The 21,956-nt window shown below is 48.8% G+C and overlaps 1 protein-coding gene across 6 annotated transcripts in view; it reads right to left on the reverse strand.

Moving 5' to 3' along the window:
• Positions 1-21,956, reverse strand: part of CSTF2 (cleavage stimulation factor subunit 2) — a 446,855-nt gene that overhangs the window by 291,980 nt on the left and 132,919 nt on the right. For 3 of the 6 annotated variants that reach the window (XM_085607737.1, XM_085607735.1, XM_085607734.1), the window contains exon 8: positions 18,464-18,526. The exons of the other annotated variants lie outside the window; for them this stretch is intronic. In XM_085607737.1, coding sequence (XP_085463863.1) covers positions 18,464-18,526 — 63 coding nt within the window. The remainder of the gene's footprint in view (positions 1-18,463; positions 18,527-21,956) is intronic. 6 annotated transcript variants of the gene reach the window in all.

The raw sequence follows: 21,956 nt of genomic DNA on the forward strand, positions 1-21,956 counted from the left end.
TGCGGGTTTATTGTGCTGATAAGTTTGATACCAAACTTCCCAGTCTACAGTGTAGCCATCATGGTGCTGTGGAGTTCATAATGACAAACTCCCAGCACCATATACGCTTAATGGCAACACTGCACTTACAGTGCCCAGGAATGGACTTGGGCACAGGGCTCATGCACCCATACCCTCACCACTGGCATAGGGCAGCCAGCTAGAGGGGTGACTGATGTATTCCAGGGCAGTGGTTTGCGGGCATGGCACACAGGGATGTGTGCCATGTCGACTCTTTGTTTTGCACCAAGGCACGCAGCCTGCAAAGGCAGTGTGTGAGTGTCAGGGTACAGGACCTCTTAGGGCGGCACAATAAGTGCTGCAGCCCTTAGAGGCCTTCTCTGGTCACAGTGCCCTAGGTACCTGTGGTACCATTTACCAGGGGCTGACATGTGGCCAGAGATGCCAATTGGGTTTAGGCTTCAATGCAGTTTTAGGAAAGAAACAGAGGCCCCGAGTACCTGATAAGCAGGAGCCCAGGGCCCACTCCGTCAAAGAACATCAGCAATTCAGCAAAAAGTGGGGGCATAACATGCAAGAAAGAGGGCACTTTCTCACAAAGGGTCCAGAAACATGTCTGGTGGTGGCAGCTGAAAGCAGCCACTCAGCCTGGACACCAGTGGTGGGTTAGTTTTCAGGGGGCATCTTTAAGATGCCCTGTGTGTGCATTTTCCATTAAACCCCAGACTGGCATCAGTGTGGGTTCAATGTGCTGAGAAGTTTGAAACCAAACTTCTCAGTTTTCAGTGTAGCCATTATAGTGCTGTGCAGTTTGTAATGACAAACTCCCAGCACCATATACTCTTAATGGCAGCACTGCACTTACAATGTCTAACAATGGACTTAGACACTGTAGGGGTACAGGGCTCATGCACCTGTACCCTCACCACTGGTATAGTGCACCCAGCTAGAGTGGAGACTGATCTATGCCAGGGCAGGGGATTGTAGGCATGGCCCACAGAGATGTGTGTCATGTCGACTCATCACTTTGTTCTGCACCAAAACACGGAGCCTGCATATTCAGTGTGTGTGTGTGTAAGGGTACAGGGCCTCCATGGGTGGTACAATAAGTGTTGCAGCCCTTAGAGGCCTTCTCTGGTCACAGTGCCCTGGGTACATGTGGTACCATTTACCAGGGGCTGACCTGTGGCCAGAGATGCCAATTGGGTTTAGGCTTCAATGCAGTTTTAGGGAAAGAACATAGGACCTGGGTACCTGATTAGCAGGCGCCCAGGGCACACTCAGTCAAACCACATCAGCAATTCAGCAAAAAGTTAAAATAAGTTATGTTTATATTTAATTTTGCTTGCAAAAAGAGAAATTTGTAAAAAGTGGATAAAGATATTTCTCCTACGTTTTTAGAATGGGTGATCTCTAACAAATATACAATGAAGGTGGATAGAGTTAACTTGCAGAGACACAACAATAGGGATAACAGAATAGATTTCTGGGGACCATGTGAGGAATGGTTAAAAAAGTTTGACTTCCAGAAAATATATATATATACAACTTGTCCAATGATTAAGCCTTTACATTTGTTTTACTTTATCTCTCTAGTTCTGTAGGGCGCCCAGGATTACGCAGAACAAGCAAGGAGAGAGGGTTGGTGTAAAGTCTTTTCCATTTAGCTACAGAGCTTCCCAGATGGTGCTAATCGAGAGGAGGCCACGAGATTTAATTTAATAGCTCTGAAATATCTAATGGCAAATGAGGACAATTAAAAAACATAAAAAAACAGCAAAAAGAGGGGACAACCATGCAGAAAGAGGGCACTTTCTCACAGTATATACTATAGCAAAGTAAGGTATGGTGTGCAGAGAGTCCAGTGGATCCCCAGAGGCTTTACAGAGGCTAAAGTAGATAATACTTAGATAATAGTAGATAAGGATAAGTTAATCCTAGTTCTCTTCCAGGGGTATCCTCATCAAAGCCATAAGCACTGAATATTCCCGCCCACGTGCGGGGACCCCGGAAACAATAAAAATGATATATGAAAAACACACATATATACAGCTCTGTATATGTATAACGAATAGTTTCTTACCTGTCGGTGTAGTTTTGCAGCTTGAAGATCTTTCTTGATTCACTATGCTGTGCATTATTCCGCGATATTGTGGTTGGGTCCGGATTCGTAGTCTTTTCTTTGTTTTTCCCTTTTTTTTTTTTTTCGTAGCCCAGGTGGGCGGCGACGACCCACCATTTGGTGTACCTCCCGTGACGTCGTCGTGCTTCCTGCGGAAGTCCCACCTTTGGGGCGCCATCTTCGGGTTCTTTTTTCCCTTTTTTTTTTTTTTTAACCCTAGGCGATTGATTAGTCCTTCAATCCATTTTCTGTACGTTTTTATTCCTTCTGATGTTTTCCATTTCACCCCCTCTTCCTCCAGCCTCCTCTTACTGGCGGAGGTGGGTGGGTTCGCAAGTGAATCCAGAAAGATCTTCAAGCTGCAAAACTACACCGACAGGTAAGAAACTATTCGTTTTGCAGCGTGAATCTTTCTGGATTCACTATGCTGTGCATATGCTTTGTAGCGGTTTTCCTAATTTTGTGGCGGCTGGGTGGTAGATGAGCGTTGGTCGTTGAAAATGTGTTGAAGCACCTTCTGTCCAACCTGTGCTTCCTTGTTCATCTGAATGTCCACGCAGTAGTGTTTCGTGAACGTGTGCACAGATGCCCAAGTTGCCGCTAGACATATGTCCTGAATGGGCGTGTTTGCCAGGAAGGCAACGGTAAAATGTAAATGTAAATGTGTTTGTACTTGTATAGCGCACTGCCACCCCCAACGGGGGCATCCTGGCGCTTTACGGTGACCCCCTTCCTCCTTGTGGAGTGAGCCTGAGGCCCCTCTGCTAGCTCCTGTCCAGCCTGTTTGTGGCAGAATTGAATAGTGAGGGCAATCCATCTAGCGATGGTGCCCTTAGTCACTGGTCTACCCATGAAGCTAGTAGCAAAGGACACAAACAACTGCTTTGATTTCCTTGGTTCTCTCAATGTAGTGCATCACCGCTCTTCTAGCGTCGAGAGTGTGCAGCGCCCTTTCTGCGTTCGTAGTCGGGTTTTGGAAGAAACTCGGTCTCTGAATACTCTGGTTCATGTGGAACGCCGACACCACCTTGGGCATGAAGTGTGGGTCTGTTCTCAGGACTACCCTGTCCTTGTGAATCTGAATGTAGGGTTCCTGTAGCGTTAGCGCTTGAAGCTCGCTCACCCTGCGTAGTTTGGTTATGGCCACCAGAAAGGCCGTTTTCATAGTCAACATTTGCAGTGAGGCCTTGTGAATGGGTTCAAACGGTGCCTTCATGAGCTCCGTCAGTACCACGTTGAGAGTCCATGCTGGCGGCGGCAACCTTTTAGGAGGGGCAATTCTTTTGGCTCCTTCCATGAATCTCTTCACAACCTGCGAAGTGAAGAAACTGCCACCCTTCTCACCTCTGGTGTAGGCTACGATCGCCGCTAGGTGTACCCTTAGGGAGCTCGAGCAGAGGTTACTCTTTAGAAGGTGTGTGAGGTACCTCAGTACTGTTGAGTCTCTTGTCATTCTGTTTTGCAGACCCTTCTTCCTGCACCACACAGTAAATCTCTGCCATTTCGCGCTGTAGCATTTGCGTGTAGTTGGTTTTCTTGCCTCCCGCAGCACCCGCATAGTGCTAGGAGGCAATCTAAGGTGAGCGAACTCTAGGTCTTCAGGAGCCATGCCGCCAGGTTAAGATCTCTGGCTCCGGATGCAGGACCTCTCCGTTTTGCATGGAGAGCAGGTCCCTTCTTCTCTCGAACCTGTGGGGGTTGCCCTGTGCCATTTCTTGAATTTGTGAGAACCATGTCTGCCTTGCCCACTGCAGAGCCACTAGGATCAGAGTCATGTTGCTGGTTCTGCACTTGTCGAGCACTCTGTGCAACAGGGGTATCGGTGGAAAGGCGTAGGCAAATGTCCTCGACCAGCTTATCCATAGGGCATTTCCTTGGGATTACTGATCTGGTTGCCTGGACGCAAAGTTTTGGCATTTTGCATTTTGGCGTGATGCAAACAGGTCTATTGTGGGAGTTCCCCATCTCTGGAAAAGCTTCTCCGTTTCCTGGCCATTGAGCTCCCACTCGTGCAATGCCGAGGTCTGCCTGCTTAGCCAGTCTGCCTCCACATTGTCCTTCCCTGGAAGGTGAATTGCCAGTAGATCTATCCTGAGAGGTATGGCCCAGCTCCAAATCTCCTGTGCCAGAGAGGAGAGAGGGAACGACTGTGTCCCCCCCTGCTTGTTGATATAGAACATTGCCGTGGTGTTGTCTGTTTGAACCAACACCCTCTGGTTGTACAGGTGCCTCTGGAATGCCTTCAGGGCTAGCAGGATGGTTTTCAATTCGAGGTAATTGATATGGCGTACCGCATCTGCTGGAGCCCACAGACCCCTCACTCTGAGGTTCTCCATGTGCGCTCCCCATCCCTTTTGCGATGCGTCCGTGGTAATGGTCATTGTTGGGTTTGGTGGTGTCAGGCTTCTCCCTGCTGTCATGTTCTCTCTGTTCCACCAATTCATCTCCTCCTGCACTGCGTGCGTAACAACCACTAGATCCTCCCAACTTCCGCTTGCTTGTGACCATTGCTGTTGTAGCCATTCTTGGAATGGTCTCATGTGCAGGCGTACATTCGGCACCAGCTGGATACACGACGCCATCATCCCCATCATCTTGCTCACTGACCTCACTGTCAGAGCTCGCCCCTTCTGGTAGAGACGCGTCTCCTTCAGTAGGGCATCTGTCCTCCTGTCGCTGGGCACCACTGTGCTGTTCAGGGAATTGATTTTTGCTCCCAGGAAAATCTTCACCTGCTCCGGTTCCAGCGATGACTTCCCCCAGTGTATCGAGAACCCCAGGTTCGTCAGAGTGTCTGTTACGCGTTTTGCGTGTCTCTCGCACTTCTCGCGTGTGTTTGCCTTGACCAGCCAGTCGTCTAGGTAGGGGTAGACATGGATCCCCTGCCTTCGTAGGTGGGCCGCGACCGCCGACAGGCATTTTGTAAAAACCCTCGGCGCCGATTTTAGCCCGAAGGCCGGGGTTGTGAACTGGTAGTGTTCCTGGTCGATGTTGAACCTTAGAAGGCCCTTGTGCCTTCTGTTTATTGGGATGTGCAGGTAGGCATCCTTGAGGTCCACGGTGACCATGAAGTCCCCGTCTCTTATTTGGGGCAGCACCTCCTGCAGCAAAGTCATTTTGAACTTCTGCGTTCTGATGAACTTGTTTAGGTAACGCAGGTCCAGGATGGGTCTGAGGTTTCCGTCTACTTTCGGGACCACGAAGTAGTTCGAGTAGACCCCTTTGTTGCGTTCTCTGAACGGCACTGCCTCTATGGCTCTTTTTTCTAGAAGTTTCAGTGTTTCTTCTCTGAGAAGGGCCAGTTCTTGAGCCGATCTCTGCCTTCCCTTTGGTCTTCTGTTTGGAGGTCTTTCTCCAAATCCACGCAGTATCCGTACTGCATGACGTTCAGTATCCACTTGTCTGTGGTTATACGCCGCCACTCCTGAAGGTAGAACCTCAGTCTTCCGCCTACTGGTGTTGGATGCTCGTAGGCTTTTGATTCTTCTCTCCCCCCTGATGTTACTGTACTGCGCCTCACCCTTGGGGGCATGTCGAGGGTAGGTGTCCTCCTGCGTGCTGAGTCACTTTGATGAGGGCTGGTCACCCCCTCTCCTCCTCTGGCCACGTCCGTTCCCTCTCCCGCGAAAGGACTGGCCCCGAGGTTGGTACTGCCAGTTTTGCTTCTGTTGACCTTGTTGTCCGTGACTATCACCCTGCTGACCCTGCTGGAACGTCTGGTGCGACGCCCCCTGCTGGCTTCCTCCCCGACCGTAGGGTCTCCTAGAGGGATTGCCTCTCCTCATCCCCCTTAGCTGTAGGGCCCCCATGGACCTCGCCGTTTCGTTTTCTTTTTTCAGCTGGGTGAATTTCTCGTCTACTGTTGCTCCGAACAGTGTCTCTCCGTTGAAGGGGGTGCTAAGGATGTTGTTCTGCACCTCCGGTTAGAATCCCGAGATTCTTAGCCATGCATGTCTTCTCTCGGTGACCCCTATGGCCATTAGTCTTGCCGAAGTCTCTGCCCCGTCCAACGCCGTCTTTATACAAGAGTTGGCGATGTTTTTACCTTCATCCACCAGGTGGGAGGCTCTCTGGCGGTATTCTTCGGGGAGGTGCTTTACTAGCTCCCCCATCTCGTCCCAGTGCTGGTACTGGTGCCTATTGAGAAGTGCATTGGAATTCGCCATGCGCCAGTGCATTGCGGCGTTCCTCTCGACCTTTCTTCCTGTGAGGTCAATCCTCCTGCTTTCTTTATCAGGTGGTGGCCCCGAAGTTGCTGGCACGTTGGCCCTTCTCCTGGCCGTGGAAGCTATGATGGAGTCGGCAGTGATACTACCCTTGATGTAAGGGGGGTCCAGAGAAGAGTGCTTATACTTCTTCTCCGTCCTGGGCGTGATCGAACGGCAAGTCGCTGGTTCCTTAAAGGCCTCTCTCCCCTGATTCATCACACTTTGTAGCATGGGAAGGAATTGGCTCCTCGTCTGGATGGGGAGCAGGGTCTCGAGGAGGAAATCGGCTTTCGGCCTCTCCTCGTCCAGTTTCACGCCGAAGGCTGTCGCCGCGCTCCTGACCACCATATTGTACACCCCGATGTCGTCGGGTGGCGAAGGCCTCGAAGGGTACGTGTCCACGGGCTCCTCTGGGTTTTCGGTGTCGAGATCCTGCCATTCGACGTCCTGGCTGGTTGATGGCGCCGAGCTGTAGAACGACTGCTGGTCTTCTTCTTCGGCTTCGCCTTCATAATAGGTCTCGTCTTCCTCTTCGAGATCTCTCGTCAGCCCCTCGGTGTCGAATTCATCCTCGATTTCGACGAGGTTCGTCTGTGGAGCCGTTGGAATTTTGAATTCCTTCATCTTGGCGTCGAACTCCTTCTTCCTTTGAAGGATGTTCTCCATTTCGGCCTCGAGCCGCCTCTCCTTTTTCTCCATCTCGGAGATGCTTTCGGCGTCGACCGCGGGCCTCTTCGACGGAACTTACGTCGACGCCGACCGTTCCTTCTGCGTCGAGCGTCCCGTTTCGTGGGTTGTCTTCGACGATCCTTGCCTTTCGGCGTCTTTCGGCACCAGGGAGTCCTTTTCGAAGGATCCGCTCGGCCTCTTGTCCATGGTTTCCCCCTTGGTTGTCGGAAGTTTTCGGCGCCGGGGCTCCCTTCGTGGACTTTGACTCAGATTTTCTCGAGTCACCCTCGTGTTTCCGAGGTATTTTCGGGTGTTTTGAGCTCGACGATTCTCTTACCTCGTCTTCATTTTTCTTGTCGGTCTCTACGACCGTGAAGTTTTCGGGTCCCTCGGCGACGTTGTCCTCATCGTCTGTGGAGAGGCCCAGATCGTAGAGCGACGGGGCCTTACCCTTGCCATCCATGCTGGCGTTGGCTCTTCTCTGTCGTTCTCTCACCCGGAGCGTCTTCGGCACGAAGGCTGAGCAGGCGTTGCAGTCCTTGCTCTGGTGGTCGACGGGTAGGCAGAGGATGCAGACCGGATGCTGGTCCTTCTGCGCGAACTTGTGGTGGCAGTTGGGGCAGAACTTGAATGGCGTCTTGTCCATTGCGCTCAGGGCCTCTGAGTGCGCATTCTCCAAGGGCGTCGAAGAAAAAGGCGCAACACTTCCTTCTTCGCGCTCCTGATGTAATATATTCCTTTCCTGTGATATCTTCGTAGTTAGTCATCGCCGAAACTCGCTTTTCCTTCTTCTTCCTTCGATTGTAATTCTGGAGCTTCCCGATGACGATCCAGACCCAACGGCGGAAAAAAGAATCTGAAGATGGCGCCCCAAAGGTGGGACTTCCGCAGGAAGCACGACGTCACGGGAGGTACACCAAATGGTGGGTCGTCGCCGCCCACCTGGGCTACGAAAAAAAAAAAGGAAAAACAAAGAAAAAGACTACGAATCCGGACCCAACCACAAGATCGCGGAATAATGCACAGCATAGTGAATCCAGAAAGATTCACGCTGCAAAAACACATATATTATTTTTTCCAAACCAATGCAGCCCCCATAGTAGGCTAGACAATGTGATAATAATGAATGTAAACATTCCCAGATAGATATAAATATCTAAATAAACACCATAGGCATACAAATGCACCTAAAAACTTTATTTTTATTTTTTAAATGAGACAAACCTCATGAGAAAGAAAAAAACACTGTGCCAAACACAGATAAAAAAAATATTGTTAGCCTTCAGGCTGCATTGTAATACAATACCATAGAGACTGAAAAGCCTTGTACAGATAAAAACTGGCACTGTGCCTTTAAGGCAGCCCTGATCCCAAGATCCCATCATGCTTCAGGGGTGACAGTTGGGTCAGTTGTTCTTTGTGGGACCCGTAGGTCTAGACACAAAGATATACTTCTTTCAGATTTAAGAATAGAATCCTCTCATTTGCCTGGGGAGGCGGATGGGTTGCTTATGACTTTGATGAGGATACCCCTGGAAGAGAACTAGGATTACAGGTAAGTAACTTATCCTTCTCTTCCAGGGGATCCTCTTCAATAGTCATAAGCACTGAATAGAATAGCGAGCCCACCCTCCACCTGCAGGCAAATGAGAACTGTACTGAAATGAAAAAACAACAGAGATAGTCAGTTGTTGAACAGGTTCCTCAAGGAGGCTTGCCCTACTTGAGTATCTGCTCTGGTGTCCGAGTCCAGACAATAATGTCTTGTGAATGTATGGACAGATCTCCAAGTAGCTGCTTTACAGATCTCGGAGAGTGGGACATTATTGAGAAACGCAGCAGTAGCCGCTTTCCCTCTTGTGGAATGTGCCTTAGGTAGAGGCCACAACGGTTTTTGAGCTAGTTGGTAAGCCAATTTAATGCTTGACACAATCCATCTGGCAATAGAGCGTTTAGATGCTGCAAAACCTGTACGGACAGCACCATAGTTTACAAATAGTCGGTCAGACTTTCTGATAGTCATAGATTTATCCAGGTAGAATTTGAGAACTCGCTTAATATCCAAAGAATGTAACTCCCTCTCAGCTGGCGAGGAGGGGTTGGGGAAGAAAGTTGGTAGCGAGATAGTCTGATTTACATGAAAATCGGACACCACTTTAGGTAAAAAAGATGGATGAGTCCTCATAACCACTCTATTAAGGTGAAAGACCGTGTAGGGTTCTTTTGAGCAAAGGGCTTGTATTTCACTCACCCTACGTGCTGAGGTAATAGCTACCAAGAAGGCTGCTTTTCACGCAAGGTGCTGTAATGTAGCCTTAGGTATGGGTTCGAAAGGTGGACTCATAAGCTTTGAAAGAACCAGGTTCAGCTCCCAAGGAGACGAGGGAGGCCTTATTCGGGGATAAACCTTTTTGAGGCCATGCAAAAAGTCCTTCACCACTTGTAGTTTAAAGAATGAATGCTGAGAGGGAGAGCGCCTATAGGCCATAATGGCCGCCAGGTGCACTTTGATGGAGGAAAATTTCAATCCCGCCTTGGCTAAGTGAAATAGATAAGGTAGAATCACTTCCTCTTGACCTTTTGTAGGGTTATATTGATTTTGAATACACCATATGTAAAATCTCTTCCACTTACAGAAGTATGAGTGCCTTGTAGAAGGTCTCATAGCTTCCTTCAATATGGTCATACATTCCTAAGGAAGGTCTAAATGGCCATATTGGAGGACTTCAGGAGCCATGCTGTTAAGCTCAGTGAGGGAAGGTTGGGATGGTAAATCCTCCCCTCCATCTTGGTTAGCAGGTCCGGCCTGCACGGCAGACGCCTGTGCGGACGGATCGATAGATGAAGGAGATCTGGGTACCACCACTGCCTCCGCCAGTCCAGTGCTATCAAGATCATCTTGGAGGCTGAGTGTTGCAGCTTGGTCACCACTTTCGGGATTAGCGGAAGAGGAGGAAAGGCGTACACAAATGTCATTGACCAGCCGATCAAAAGGGCATTCCCCATTGACCCTGGTCGATAGTACCTTGAGGCGAAGCCTCAGCATTTCGTGTTGCTTTCGTCCGCGAAGAGATCTATTTGCGGACGGCCCCACTCCTCGAAAATGTCCTCTAGCACCTCGTCGTTGAGGACCCAGTCCTCTGGATCTTGAAAATGCCAACTGAGCGAGTCCGCTTGAACGTTGAGCTCGCCTGGCAGGTGTACCGCCGTTATGGAAATGTTCCTTGCCAGGATCCAGTGCCATAGGGATTGAGCCTCCAGCGAGAGAGTCCTAGAACGAGTACCTCACTGCTTGTTTAGGTAGTACATCGTGGTGGTGTTGTCCATTTGTACTAAAATGGAACTCGTTCTGATTGAGGGCACAAAAGCTTTGAGGGCGAGATGGACTGCCCTGAGCTCTAGCATGTTGATATGATATAGCTGCTCGCTGCTGGACCAAAGCCCTTGGGTCTGTAGAGTCCCCAGATGCGCGCCCCACCCTTAGAGCGATGCGTCGGTTATCAATGTTTGCGATGGGGGTTCTTGATGAAAAGGAATTCCAACCCGTAGATTGATCGGTCTCATCCACCACCTGATCGACTGCCTGGCTGTTGTTGAAAGACACACCTTGTCCTCCCAAAGAGAAGTCTTTTGGTCCCATTTGTCTTCTAGATCCTGTTGGAGGACGCATTCTTAACCTGGCGTTGGGCACTAGGAATATGCAAGATGCCATGGCCCCTAGCAGGGATATCTGTCGCGCTGTAGACACATTGTTGACCACGATACGTTTGCCTTTTTGAGCGAGGGATAACTGTCTCTCCTCCGAAGGAAACACTTTTCCTACTTCGGAATCTATAAGTGCTCTTAGGTAGTGTATCCTCTGCGTTGGTTTGAGGGTGGATTTCTTGTAATTCACCCGGAGCCCCAATCGGTGACACAGATTTAGGCAGCGTGTCAGCTGTGAGCTTACACTCTGGGGTGATGGACCTTTTAGTAACCAATCGTCTAGATAGGGATAGACTAAGACTCCTGCGCGCCTCAGGGCAGCAGCTACCACCGCCATGCACTTTGTGAACACACGAGGTGCTGATTTCAGGCCAAATGGTAGAACCTTGAACTGGTAGTGGGAGGTTCCAACCACAAATCTCAGGTATCTCCAATGACGTTGGCAGATGGTATATAAAAGTACACATCTTGTAGGTCAAGCGAACACATCCAATCGCCTCGACGGAGATGTGGATATATTTGGAGGAGTGCTTACATGCGAAACTTCTCTGTTTTGATATGTTTGTTGAGTGTTCGTAAATCCAAGATGGGTCTGAACTCTGTTTTTGGACTTCTTTTCTGTATCAGAAAATACCTGGAGTAGACTCCTCTCCCTCTCTGTGCTCTTGGAACCCTTTCTATGGCCGATTTGAGAAGTAGGGTAGCCACCTCCTCCCGTAGCATCTTGAGCTGATGAGTCGAATGCACTGGGTGGATTGAGGGAGGAAGACTCCGGAAACTAAGAGAGTATCCATGTCGCAGTGTAGTTAGAACCCACTTGTCTCTGGTGATGTTTTGCCACTCTAGAAGATGTTGTGAAATACTTCCTCCCACTGGAGCGGTGGACGGTGTTGGAGGAAGCGATCGCTCATTGTTTGCCTTGAGCTTTGTTACAGCTGTTGGATTGGCGGTTATTCCCTCGTCCTCTTGATGACCGACAAGACTGGAATTTCTGCTTTTTCTGCCCTTGCTGGTCTTGGTTCTTTTGCCAGTGAGGGGTTTGAACCCTCTGTTGGAAGGTACGCCTGTCAGATCCCTTACGACGGCGGAACTCCTTCCTCTTCTCCAGACCCACAGCTTTCATGGTTTCAAGCTCTGATTTTATTCGAGCCCTCTCGTCGTCGGTGTGTGAGCCAAAAAGAGGTTCCAGAAAAAGGTAGGTTGAGAATCCTAGCTTGAGCCTCAGGTTTAAGAGCCGTCAACCTCAGCCAAGAGGATCTTCTGGCCGAAATGCCATGGGCGTAGGAGTGAGCTGCCAGAGTAGCTCTGTCTGCTGCCGCACTTAGAACTTGATTGGAAACCAAACTGCTCTCCTGCAGGATCTCCTCAAAATCCTTCCTATCCTCCTGAGGAAGTCTGTCTGTGAATCTTTGGAGAGAATCCCAAAGCGCTCTGTCTTAGCGCCCTAAGAGCGCTGAAGCACTAGCAACCTTTAAGTTGGAAGCGGCCGATCTGCATACTCTTCTACCCCAAGAATCTTGCGTCTTGCTCTCCTTGTCCGGAGGGACTGTAGACGACAACGCCACTGAGTGTGTTTTTCTAGCGGCCGCCGTGTTTACAGAATCAGGAGGAGGATCAGCCTTGAGAAACAGAGGATCCTCTGGAGCGGGACAATATTTTTTAAGGATTCTTGCCGGAGCCGACTTGATGGTAGCCGGCGTTAGGGAAAACGTCCATCACTGGTTTTAGCAAGCCAGGAACCAAATGCAACAGTGGACGAGCCGCCGTCCTTTCATGAAGGGTCTCAAAGATGACTGAGAAAGTGGTTTCCTGAACAGGCATAGGAATGTTCAACTTGGCCGCCCCCTTGCACAAAACCTCTTGAAATGTGCTGATGTCATCCACTGGAGAAAATCGAGATGGTGGCGTATCTGACAGTGTGAGGGAGTAACTTCTCTTGGAGGAACGACTGGATGAAGAAGATGTAGGAGACCTACGCCTTCGTTTCTCAGATCGCACCGCCTCTCTTCTGCGAGAAGTGGATCTCGATCTGCTCCTGGACGAACGTGAACGAGAGCGTCGTCCATGATCTCTTTCCCGAGATTGAGAACTTGCTGATCTCCTTGGTTGGGCAAGGTTCCTCAATCTAGCCAAGGAAATGCTCACTGCATGTGCCATAGAAGGTATACATGGAGGTATGGACTCAGGTAGAAATCTGGGGGGACTTTGTCCCGGAAGACGTCCCTCTTCTTGCCTTTGGATTGTCGGTGACGCTCCCAATTCAGTTTCTGCTGGTCGAGGATGCTCTACTGGAGAAAGAGGAACCGGAGAAGAATTCACCACTTCTGGGGATCTGGATCTTGAAGGAGACCGAGGAGATCCTGATCCTGCGGAAGCCGATGGCGAAATGGAAATAGGTGGAGACCTAGACGCTGAACCATGCTCCGATGCCACATCAGGTGGAGATCGATGTCTTGACGTCTCTCTATGTGGAGACCTCCGTCTCGACGCTGACCTGGACGTCGATCTAAGTTCTGACGTTTCCTGAAGCCCCACAGTGGAGGACTGTCTCGACTGCGATAAGCCTATCGTCGGAGATCTGGACTTCGACGCCGACTGGATAAACGGCGATGAGTCGTGCCTCGACGCCGAGAGCCTTGTCGTCGACGGAGGGCTTATCCTGGACGGAGGCCTAGAACCCGACGGGGAACTTCACCTTGACATCTGTATCCTCGCCGTGGATGGCTGTTTTGGCGTCATGGATACTGTTGTCGACAGAGGCGCCTGCCTCGACGTCGATCTAAATGGAGGCGTCTGCCTCGACGTCGATCCTTGCTTCGATGACGATCTTCGCCTCGACGTCGCTGATGTCTCCGACGGCGATCGCCTGTGCCTTTCTTTCGACGTCTATCTTAGTCTCGACGTCGCTGCTGACTTAGACGGCAACCGTCTGTGCCTTTCCCTCGACGTCAACTTCCACCTAGATGTCGACTTCGACGCCGAACGGTGATGCTTCTCCTTTGACGCTGATCGATGCTTTCTTGACGGCAAGGCTTTCGACAACGAACGTCTGCGTTTCGCCGCCGGTTCTTGCTTTGACGCTGACTTTCTTTTGGAAGCGTGACTCTCCCTTGTCTCCTCACCTCTCAACGACGATCCCGCCGCTGGAGTCTTCGACGCGGAGCCCGACGCCGATGGAGAACAAACAGGGATCAACTGCTTCGACGTTGACCGCATCTCAGAAAGGCCATAAAGCCTAATCCTCTCCCTTTCTTTCAAAGTCCTCTTTGAAAGGTTTTTACAATGACGACAGGAAGCAGGAGAATGTGTGTCAGGTAGACAAATGATACACACATCATTTGTATCCGAAGAAGCCTTCTTTTTACCACAGGATGGACTGGCCACGAACAAGGAAGGCATTTTTGACAGAAAAAAGTTAAAAATCTGTCAGGAAAGTCAGTAAATGCTTCACCAAACAGGAGAATATTTTGAATGAAGCACAAAAATCACCAAAAATTAGTAAGTTCTTGACTAGAAAGTCAAAAAAGAAGTGAGCTGAATTCCAGGGTCCTGACTGAAGGAGCCGGAAAGAACAACTGACCCAGCTGTCACCCCTGAGGAATGATGGGATCTTTGGATCAGGGCTGCCTTAAAGGCACGGTGCCAGTTTTTATCTGTACAAGGCTTTTCAGTCTCTATGGTATTGAATTACAATGCAGCCTGAAGGCTAACAATGTTTTTTTATCTGTGTTTAGCACAGTGTTTTTTCTCTCTCATGAGGTTTGTCTCATTAAAAAATAAAAACAAGTTTTTAGGTGCATTTGTATGCCTATGGAGTTTAGATATTTATATCTACCTGGGAATGTTTACATTCATTATTATCACATTGTCTAGCCTACTATGGGGGCTGCATTGGTTTGGAAAAAATAATATATGTGTTTATACAGAGCTGTATATATATGTGTTTTTCATATATAATTTTTATTGCTTCCGGGGTCCCCGCACATGGGCAGGAATATTCAGTGCTTATGACTATTGATGAGGATCCCCTGGAAGAGAATTTCTTTTGTGGTAGTTTGGGTGAGCAGTTGGCTTATCAGAAGCAGTGCTAATCATTTGTAGTACACATACAGGCAAGAAATAATTACACAAACTCAATGACTACATTTAGAGACCAATGGTTTGTAAAAATAATACTTTTAGTATATTTATTTTATAGAACCAAGGATACTTTTATTTTATACGTTTTGCAATATCAATTCTTTTCAATATAAAAAAGCAGACACTTAGTGCATTTCCCGACAATATACTGTTATCCTACGAGAGGAAACACAATCGACAATATGCAGGTAAGTAAACAATTTATAATACTGTGTTTCTGGCTAAAGAATCAGAACCAGGTACGGTTCAGTTAAGTGACAAAATTGCAACACCAGTGAAACTGGGGTGGCTGGGTGCAGAGGTCAAACCCGGTATCTGGTGCCAATGGTATCGAATAGAGCAAGGGGGAAATCAAAGTGGTACTACTTACAGGTAAGCAGCACAGTTTGGTAACCCAGTCTCCAGGGGTTAAGGTAAGCACGGGGGGGGGCAAAAGGCAGCACCAAACTTATATTTTCAGCGGCACTGGGGCGGCCAGGTGCAGACAGCCAACACAGCATTGAGTGAACCAATGGGGAATCTTGACGTTGGAATAAGGCTGCAGGCCCAGGCCAGGGGGCCAATCGAAGGAGTTGGAATGTGCTGGAACGTCGGGACACCATTGGTTGTTCTCCCCACAGCCCACGGACTCCGAGTGCAGGGGTGTCCTTTGTCATTGGGAGGCTGCTTACTGGTGCAGGTCGCGGTTGGGGGGTTTGTCGTGCAGACGCTGCATGCGTCGATGTGGAGTCTGGCAGGGTCTGCCCAGGGTGGACTCTTGATCAGGAATGGGAACCTTTGCGGGACAGGTGGGCCACTGGAACTCGGGCCGTGGGCCTCGGGAGCAGAGGTAGTCTGTTTCACGGTTCCGCAGGCAGAGCTTTGGTCTTAAAGTTGGTTTTCTTTTGGACAGATCTGCTGTCGACGGGAGATCAGGTGACTTTATGGAAGGCAGGCAGTCCTCCCACGGTTTTGGAGGTTGCTGGTCTGCGGAACGAGTTGTGGGACCTGCAAAGTTTGAAGTTTGCAGACAGGCTAGAAGGGCTGGGAACAAAGTTAGTGGCTGGAGCACCTTGCCGCGCAGGGATTGGCTCTTCTTTGTCATCTTCATAGGTTGTCAGTAATCGGAGGATTAAGGTTCAGGGGAACCCCTAAATAATAATTTTAAGAGTGTTCCAGAGGTTAGAAGGTAATATCCAATGGGCACTTACCTTTAGGGTGCCTGCACCCTTTGCATGTTCACTCCCTCTGGGGAGGGGGTATATCCCTAACCCTATTAGCTACAGTCCCCTCCAAAGTATGGAGGATTTTCTAAGGAGGGGGTAACTTCAGCTCAAGGCCCCTTAGGAATGGCCCTGGTTGAGAGGGGACACACCTCACTTACTAATTTTGCCACCGACCTTGCCGCAAAAAATGGGACTTGGTTGGGGGGGCAGGCATCTCCACTAGCTGTAGAGGCTCTGGTCAGCATAACAAAGGACAGAAAGCCTTTGAGGCTCACCGCCTTTCTATGCTGTTCCTGCTTGGGGTAGGTGTGAAGCACCTGCACCCAGAGCAGGCTTTGTTTATGACCCACAAGAGCCAAAGGCTGCGACCTCAGGGGGTTAGAAACAGGTCTAGAGGGAGCAGGCTGATGGGACCAGTCAGGTACACATTGGCAAGCTGGTAGGATTTCAGGGGGCACCTATGAGGTGCCCTCTGGGTGCATTTCTTAATAAATCCAACAATGGCATCAGTGTGGCTTTATCAAGCTGAGATATTTGGTGCCAAACATCTTGGAATTTGCTGATGGCTCGTGCGACTCCGCCACTAACATATTACACATCTTACGGCTAAAAGTTTATGTAAAGCAGGCTTACGGAGGTCTCCAAACTGCACCCAGTGTGCCTCCTCAGAGGCAGAATTTTATAATGTGGTATGGTTAGGTTGAACTATAACGCTTTGCCGGTCAGCTGGGGGGGTTGTTACAGTCTGTGGTCCTTGAGCGCACAGTATGTGTGAAGTGAGTCCTGCCCTCCAAGCGGTGCCCAACCAATCCTGGAAGTGGTGTTAAAGGTGCTTAAACAGCCAAAACCTGAAACTTGGGACGTAAAAATGTTTCCACTAAAAAGTGGCTTGAGATCCAACAGGAGACCGGGACCTACCTGCTCACCGATCTGCCCTAGGTGCATCGCCGGTTGGCCTGACTTTGCAGTAGTTCCAGCTATAATGTTCTCTGTAGCAGCAAATCCTGCTCAGCAGGACTTCTCAGGAAGGGTATACGGTCTTGAAGAGACATCGTCTGCTGCAGCCTTCAACTACGTACAGCTGGAGATTTTCAACTTCCAAAAAATGACAAGGCTCGAAAATAGAAATATTTACTGTGACTTCATCCAGAGGCTCCCTGATGACTATGACTTCTCCTCAGACACTGCCATTCACCGCTGAACTGTACCTTCACAGGTAAGCCAAGACCAGGCCAAATCCACTTAGTATAGCCTAACTGCGTTACCATCGTGGTCAGACTTAACTTTTGGCTTTTCCCTGGTCTCACGTGACTAGAAACCCCCGGTTGGAACTTTGATCTTTTAGGCACTATTGTTCACTAAAAACGTAAGAAATGTATAACTCCGGTTCTACGGATTAGATTTAATTTGTTTGGTGTCATTTTATTTATTACATTTGACTCTCTTTTTCTAAACTGGTGTTGTGCTTTTCTTGTGCTGTGTTTCCACTTTATTTCTGACTGTGCTGCATAAATACTTTACACAAAGCCCCCAAGTTAAGCCAGTCTGCTTTTGTGTCAAGCTACCAGAGGGTAAATAGCAGGTAAATTTAAGGACTTTTGTGGTTTATCCGGACAGGAATTGTGGTTGTTGCTTGAGAACGGTCTTCACGCCCCTCAATCAAAAACTCAACCTCCTACATCTGAGCTCTGGTTCCTTTCCCAATTTACATTCGTGCATCTGGGTAGCAAGGGCAGGAAAAAAAGAATCATCTCTGCGATACCTCTCCCTCACTCCCAATCACAGATCGTCTTGTAAATGATCTTGACCAGTGTGAAGTGGATCTGGTGAGAGACATTGGGTCCCCAAGATATGAAGATTAACTGCAGGTATGGGCTCTCAGAAGACACTACCTCAGTACGGAGTTCAGCAGGAGATCCCCGTAATGGTGACTGTCTCAAGCGTCCGCTCTACCCCCTTTTACACTGGAAGAATTCAGGAAACCGGCGTCTGCTGCATAAATGGTGTAGACAAGCAGAGGGGACCACTTTAATTAGAAAAACCCTCTTTCACTGCTACAGATGCCTCTGTTGCATGTAATGCTTATTTGAGATGATGGTTTTCAGTGGGGTCTGTCCTTTGCTATCCTCTTGTATTTTGCTGTATCTCCAAGAGTACCCAAATTCCAGTGCAGGAAAAACAGCAGGTCAAGGCCAGGACGGGAACAGGAATTAAAAGTTGCTGCAGTCAGTGTTTGGGAATCCTCGCTCATTTGTAGAAGCGTGCGTTAAAATATATCACCGTTAGCATCATTCCCAATTCCCTAGCACTTGGAAACACACAAGGTAAATACCCATTACAATAATAGAGCACAGTTGAATGAACGTAAACTACATCAAGTACAAAACCCAACAACTAATACTACGTCTCTTTACCTTGTCCCCTGTCCATTGGCATTGGTCCACTTGCAGGCATCCCCATCTGGGGCTGCATACCGCCTGTGAAACAAAGTATTATGAAATAATAACTGTTTACCAAGTCACAAATGAACTTAGGTACATATTCACTACCCAATAATACTTACTGAACAATCACCTAGTTCACTTTTTGTATTTTAAAGGCTGTTGATGCAATCACAGAATGGGTAGGACGTACACCTTGATAAAATGGGAAGGATGGACTAGGAAACAGGCTCAGGTGACAGTGGGCACTCATGAATAGATGTGGCATGTGCACCAGCTGTTGTTCGCCTTTTACAGACCTTTTTGGAAGAAGACAGGGCAGGTACATATGGAGCAAAAGTATGTTACAGAGCATGTTTATCTAGAACGCTTGCCGAAAACCAGGTATAATGCAAATGTACCGGTTTCGGAAATAGGGTTGGGTGGCCAAACACATTATTGTACGCATTCAGCGTAAGCACCAGTCCCTGTCTCCTTCAAGGCTGCCAGATGTTGGGGGTGACAGGAAGAAGGGCCACGTGTATATGCTTGTTACAGGAGAGAGGGCCCATACAAGTACTTCTGTATCAATACCCAGGGTCCCGGCCTGTGCACTGGAGTGCTCAAACAGCTCACTAATGTTGATAGCAGTCACCTGGCCAGCAGTAAACCACTGTCTACCCTATTGACTTATAGGTACACATTATCAGGTGCACAAAGTACGCCCATTTGAGTTACATATATAAATCCTGGGCAGGGCGCATAGTGTCAAAGGAACTGCCTCCCCAATGTTCCTAAAAAAAAGTCTGTGTAACCACTTGAGAAAGTGAACAGACACCCGAGCAGGCAAGAGGTCAGCAAAGCATAACAAAATAATCAAAGGGGAGTGGAGCCACTAAGACACCTCTCCTAATCCTGGAATACTTTTTTTTTCCAAATTTGTTTATTCAGGTCAGCAAATTCAGAACATTACAGTTAAATATATGCAGAGCCTTGGCAAAAGCAGGCAATTTCTGATCCGATCTACCACTGTAACGTAGCATGTATATAACAATCAGTTTTCTTTTACACCCAAATTCACCGTTACATAAACCATAACCAAAACAAACAATGGTACAGATGGAAGGCATTAGTAACCCCACAGTTCGCACTATCGATTGAGGAACGACTCCTGCAGAGGGAGCAGCACATTCGGAGAAGCACACAGCAATAGTAATCAAGTTTGGACACTCAACCCAGCTCACCGGGACCCAAGTGGGCTTCCTCCCTGCCGCTTACAGACCTGGGGATCCATCCACCCTGGCGCTCCACCCCACAAACGGCGGGGCTCAGCCTCATCTCCCCTTCACCCAGCCGGCCACCACCACTTACAATGTCAATCCTGGAATACTTAATATTTTTAAGGAGGACTCTCACCCACTGGAATGCACCAGTGGCATCCTTCATCACAGAGTCATCACCCACAGCACTTTGTGTGTCTGGGTGCGCTCAGCCCCCTGAGGGAGGGAGCTCTTCGAAGGGGAATTTCTGATAGGATCTTGATTTAGATGTATAAAATTAACTTTAGTATCCTGACAATATGTATTGTGTTTCTGGGTACTAGGGTAAGATGCAAAACACGAGGGACGGTAAAGAGGATAAATTAGGAGCCCCCTACATCAAAAGCAAAGGTGGTCTACATGTTTCAGCCACTTTGGCCCCGAACAGGTGTGGTGGGTTCCCTCAGGACCTCAACATAGTAGAGCCCTATAATATCCATAAACATGAGGACACTATCCCACAATTAGGATAGTAACACGTGTCTTGCGAGATTCTAGTAATGTTACAGTATGTGAGATAAAAACATTAATTCATGCAAATCTCAAACTTATTCACTCCTTAGGTTCAACTGGCCCGATAGCTGTAAATATGGAGAGAAGCATTATGCAACAACATAGTGGAAAGGTGACAGTTATTCTCTCTAGGTATAGTGTTCTAGAAATAGAAACCGAATGCCATCCCACCTGTTGTGAGTAATGCAGATGAATTGTGAGAAAGTGCTTCTTTTGACATGGTTAGCCCCTCACTTGTTGCCTGGAAAATTATGTGGTTTTGACGGTAGTGCAAAGGGTCCCTGTCAATCAGGCTCCCCGGTGCCAGTGCTTCTTCCCTAAAACTGTTCCACAATTGGCAACTACGGCCCCCTGTCAGTCCCTGGTAAATGACACCCTTGGTATCTAGGGCATGGGAACTGAAGAGCATTCCCTAGGCACCCCTCACGAAGCCCATGCCACTGCCCCTGAAGCTTGCATGCCTTGGTGCAGTGAAAAACGACAAAGTCGACATGGCACACAAGTAGTGTGCCATGCCAACAATCACTGCCCAAAGTATAGGTAAGTCGGCCCTCTAGCAGGACTTACAACCCTACAGCAGGTTACACTATATCACAGGTGTGAGCATGTCTGCTTGAGCAATATATGCCCCTACAATATTTAAGTCTATTCTTAGATATTGCAAGTGCCAGGGAAGCGTTAGAGTGTACATGGGCTGGAAGCTCTACAACTCGAGTTCCCTAACATCATGATGGCTTCTCTGAACCCAGGAGTGTTTGGTACCAAACAACTCTCCTTAATAAACTCACACTGATGCCAGTGTTGGATTTATTAAACCAAGTACTCAGAGGGCACCTCAGAGGTGCCCCATGAAAACCTAGCAACCTATGTGTGCTCTCTAAATGGTTTTAGGCAGCCTGCCTCCACCAGACAGGTTTCTGTGGCCAAAAACAAAGCACATCCTGGGCGGAGCGGTCACACCTCCTACCCCAGGAAGGGTACAGTGCTCGAGAGAGAAGAATCAAAGGCCTACCGCCTTTGTAATGCGACACCAGCCTCTGCTGCTAGCAGCAAATGGCAGCCCCCGGTTCAAACCCCCACTTTTGGCAGGAGAACCAGTGGGAAAACTTAGGAAAAATAGGAGGTGTGCCCCTCTTCGCTAACTCCACCCCTCAGGTGCTGGAGGCAAAGTAAACTATATTCTTCAGTGCCCTCCAATTTGAAGATGGTGGGACTTATCCAATAAGGACTAAGACTATGCTCCCGTCCCACAGGAGGGTGACATAATCGTTGGTGCAGCACACAAGGTAAGGAATTCATTGATCCCTACTCGCTACTCCCCTGTAACGTCCCTAAATCTAGTATTTAGTTGGCTCCTCAAAACCCTGAAACCCGTTCTTGCTGACCTCAGAAGAGATAGGAGGAAGAAGACAGTGTGCAGATAAGACTAAAGATGCCCACTGACTTTTCCCCAGCACTACCGGCCTGTCTGCAGCTTTAAAGAAAACGACGCCTGTCCTGCAGCCAGCGACCTCCAAATCCCCAGGGAGGACTGCCTGCCTTCGAAGAAGACCAGAACTCCAGAGGATAGCGGACATGTACCCAAGGGACCAAGTCAAAGGAGTCTGGTGCGCTCCGGAACCGCAATCCCTCACCACCTGACGCCTCCGGTCTGA

The sequence above is a fragment of the Triturus cristatus genome, chromosome 5_2, assembly GCF_964204655.1.
Source record: "Triturus cristatus chromosome 5_2, aTriCri1.1, whole genome shotgun sequence".
In the NCBI taxonomy this organism is placed as follows: Eukaryota; Metazoa; Chordata; class Amphibia; order Caudata; family Salamandridae; genus Triturus; species Triturus cristatus.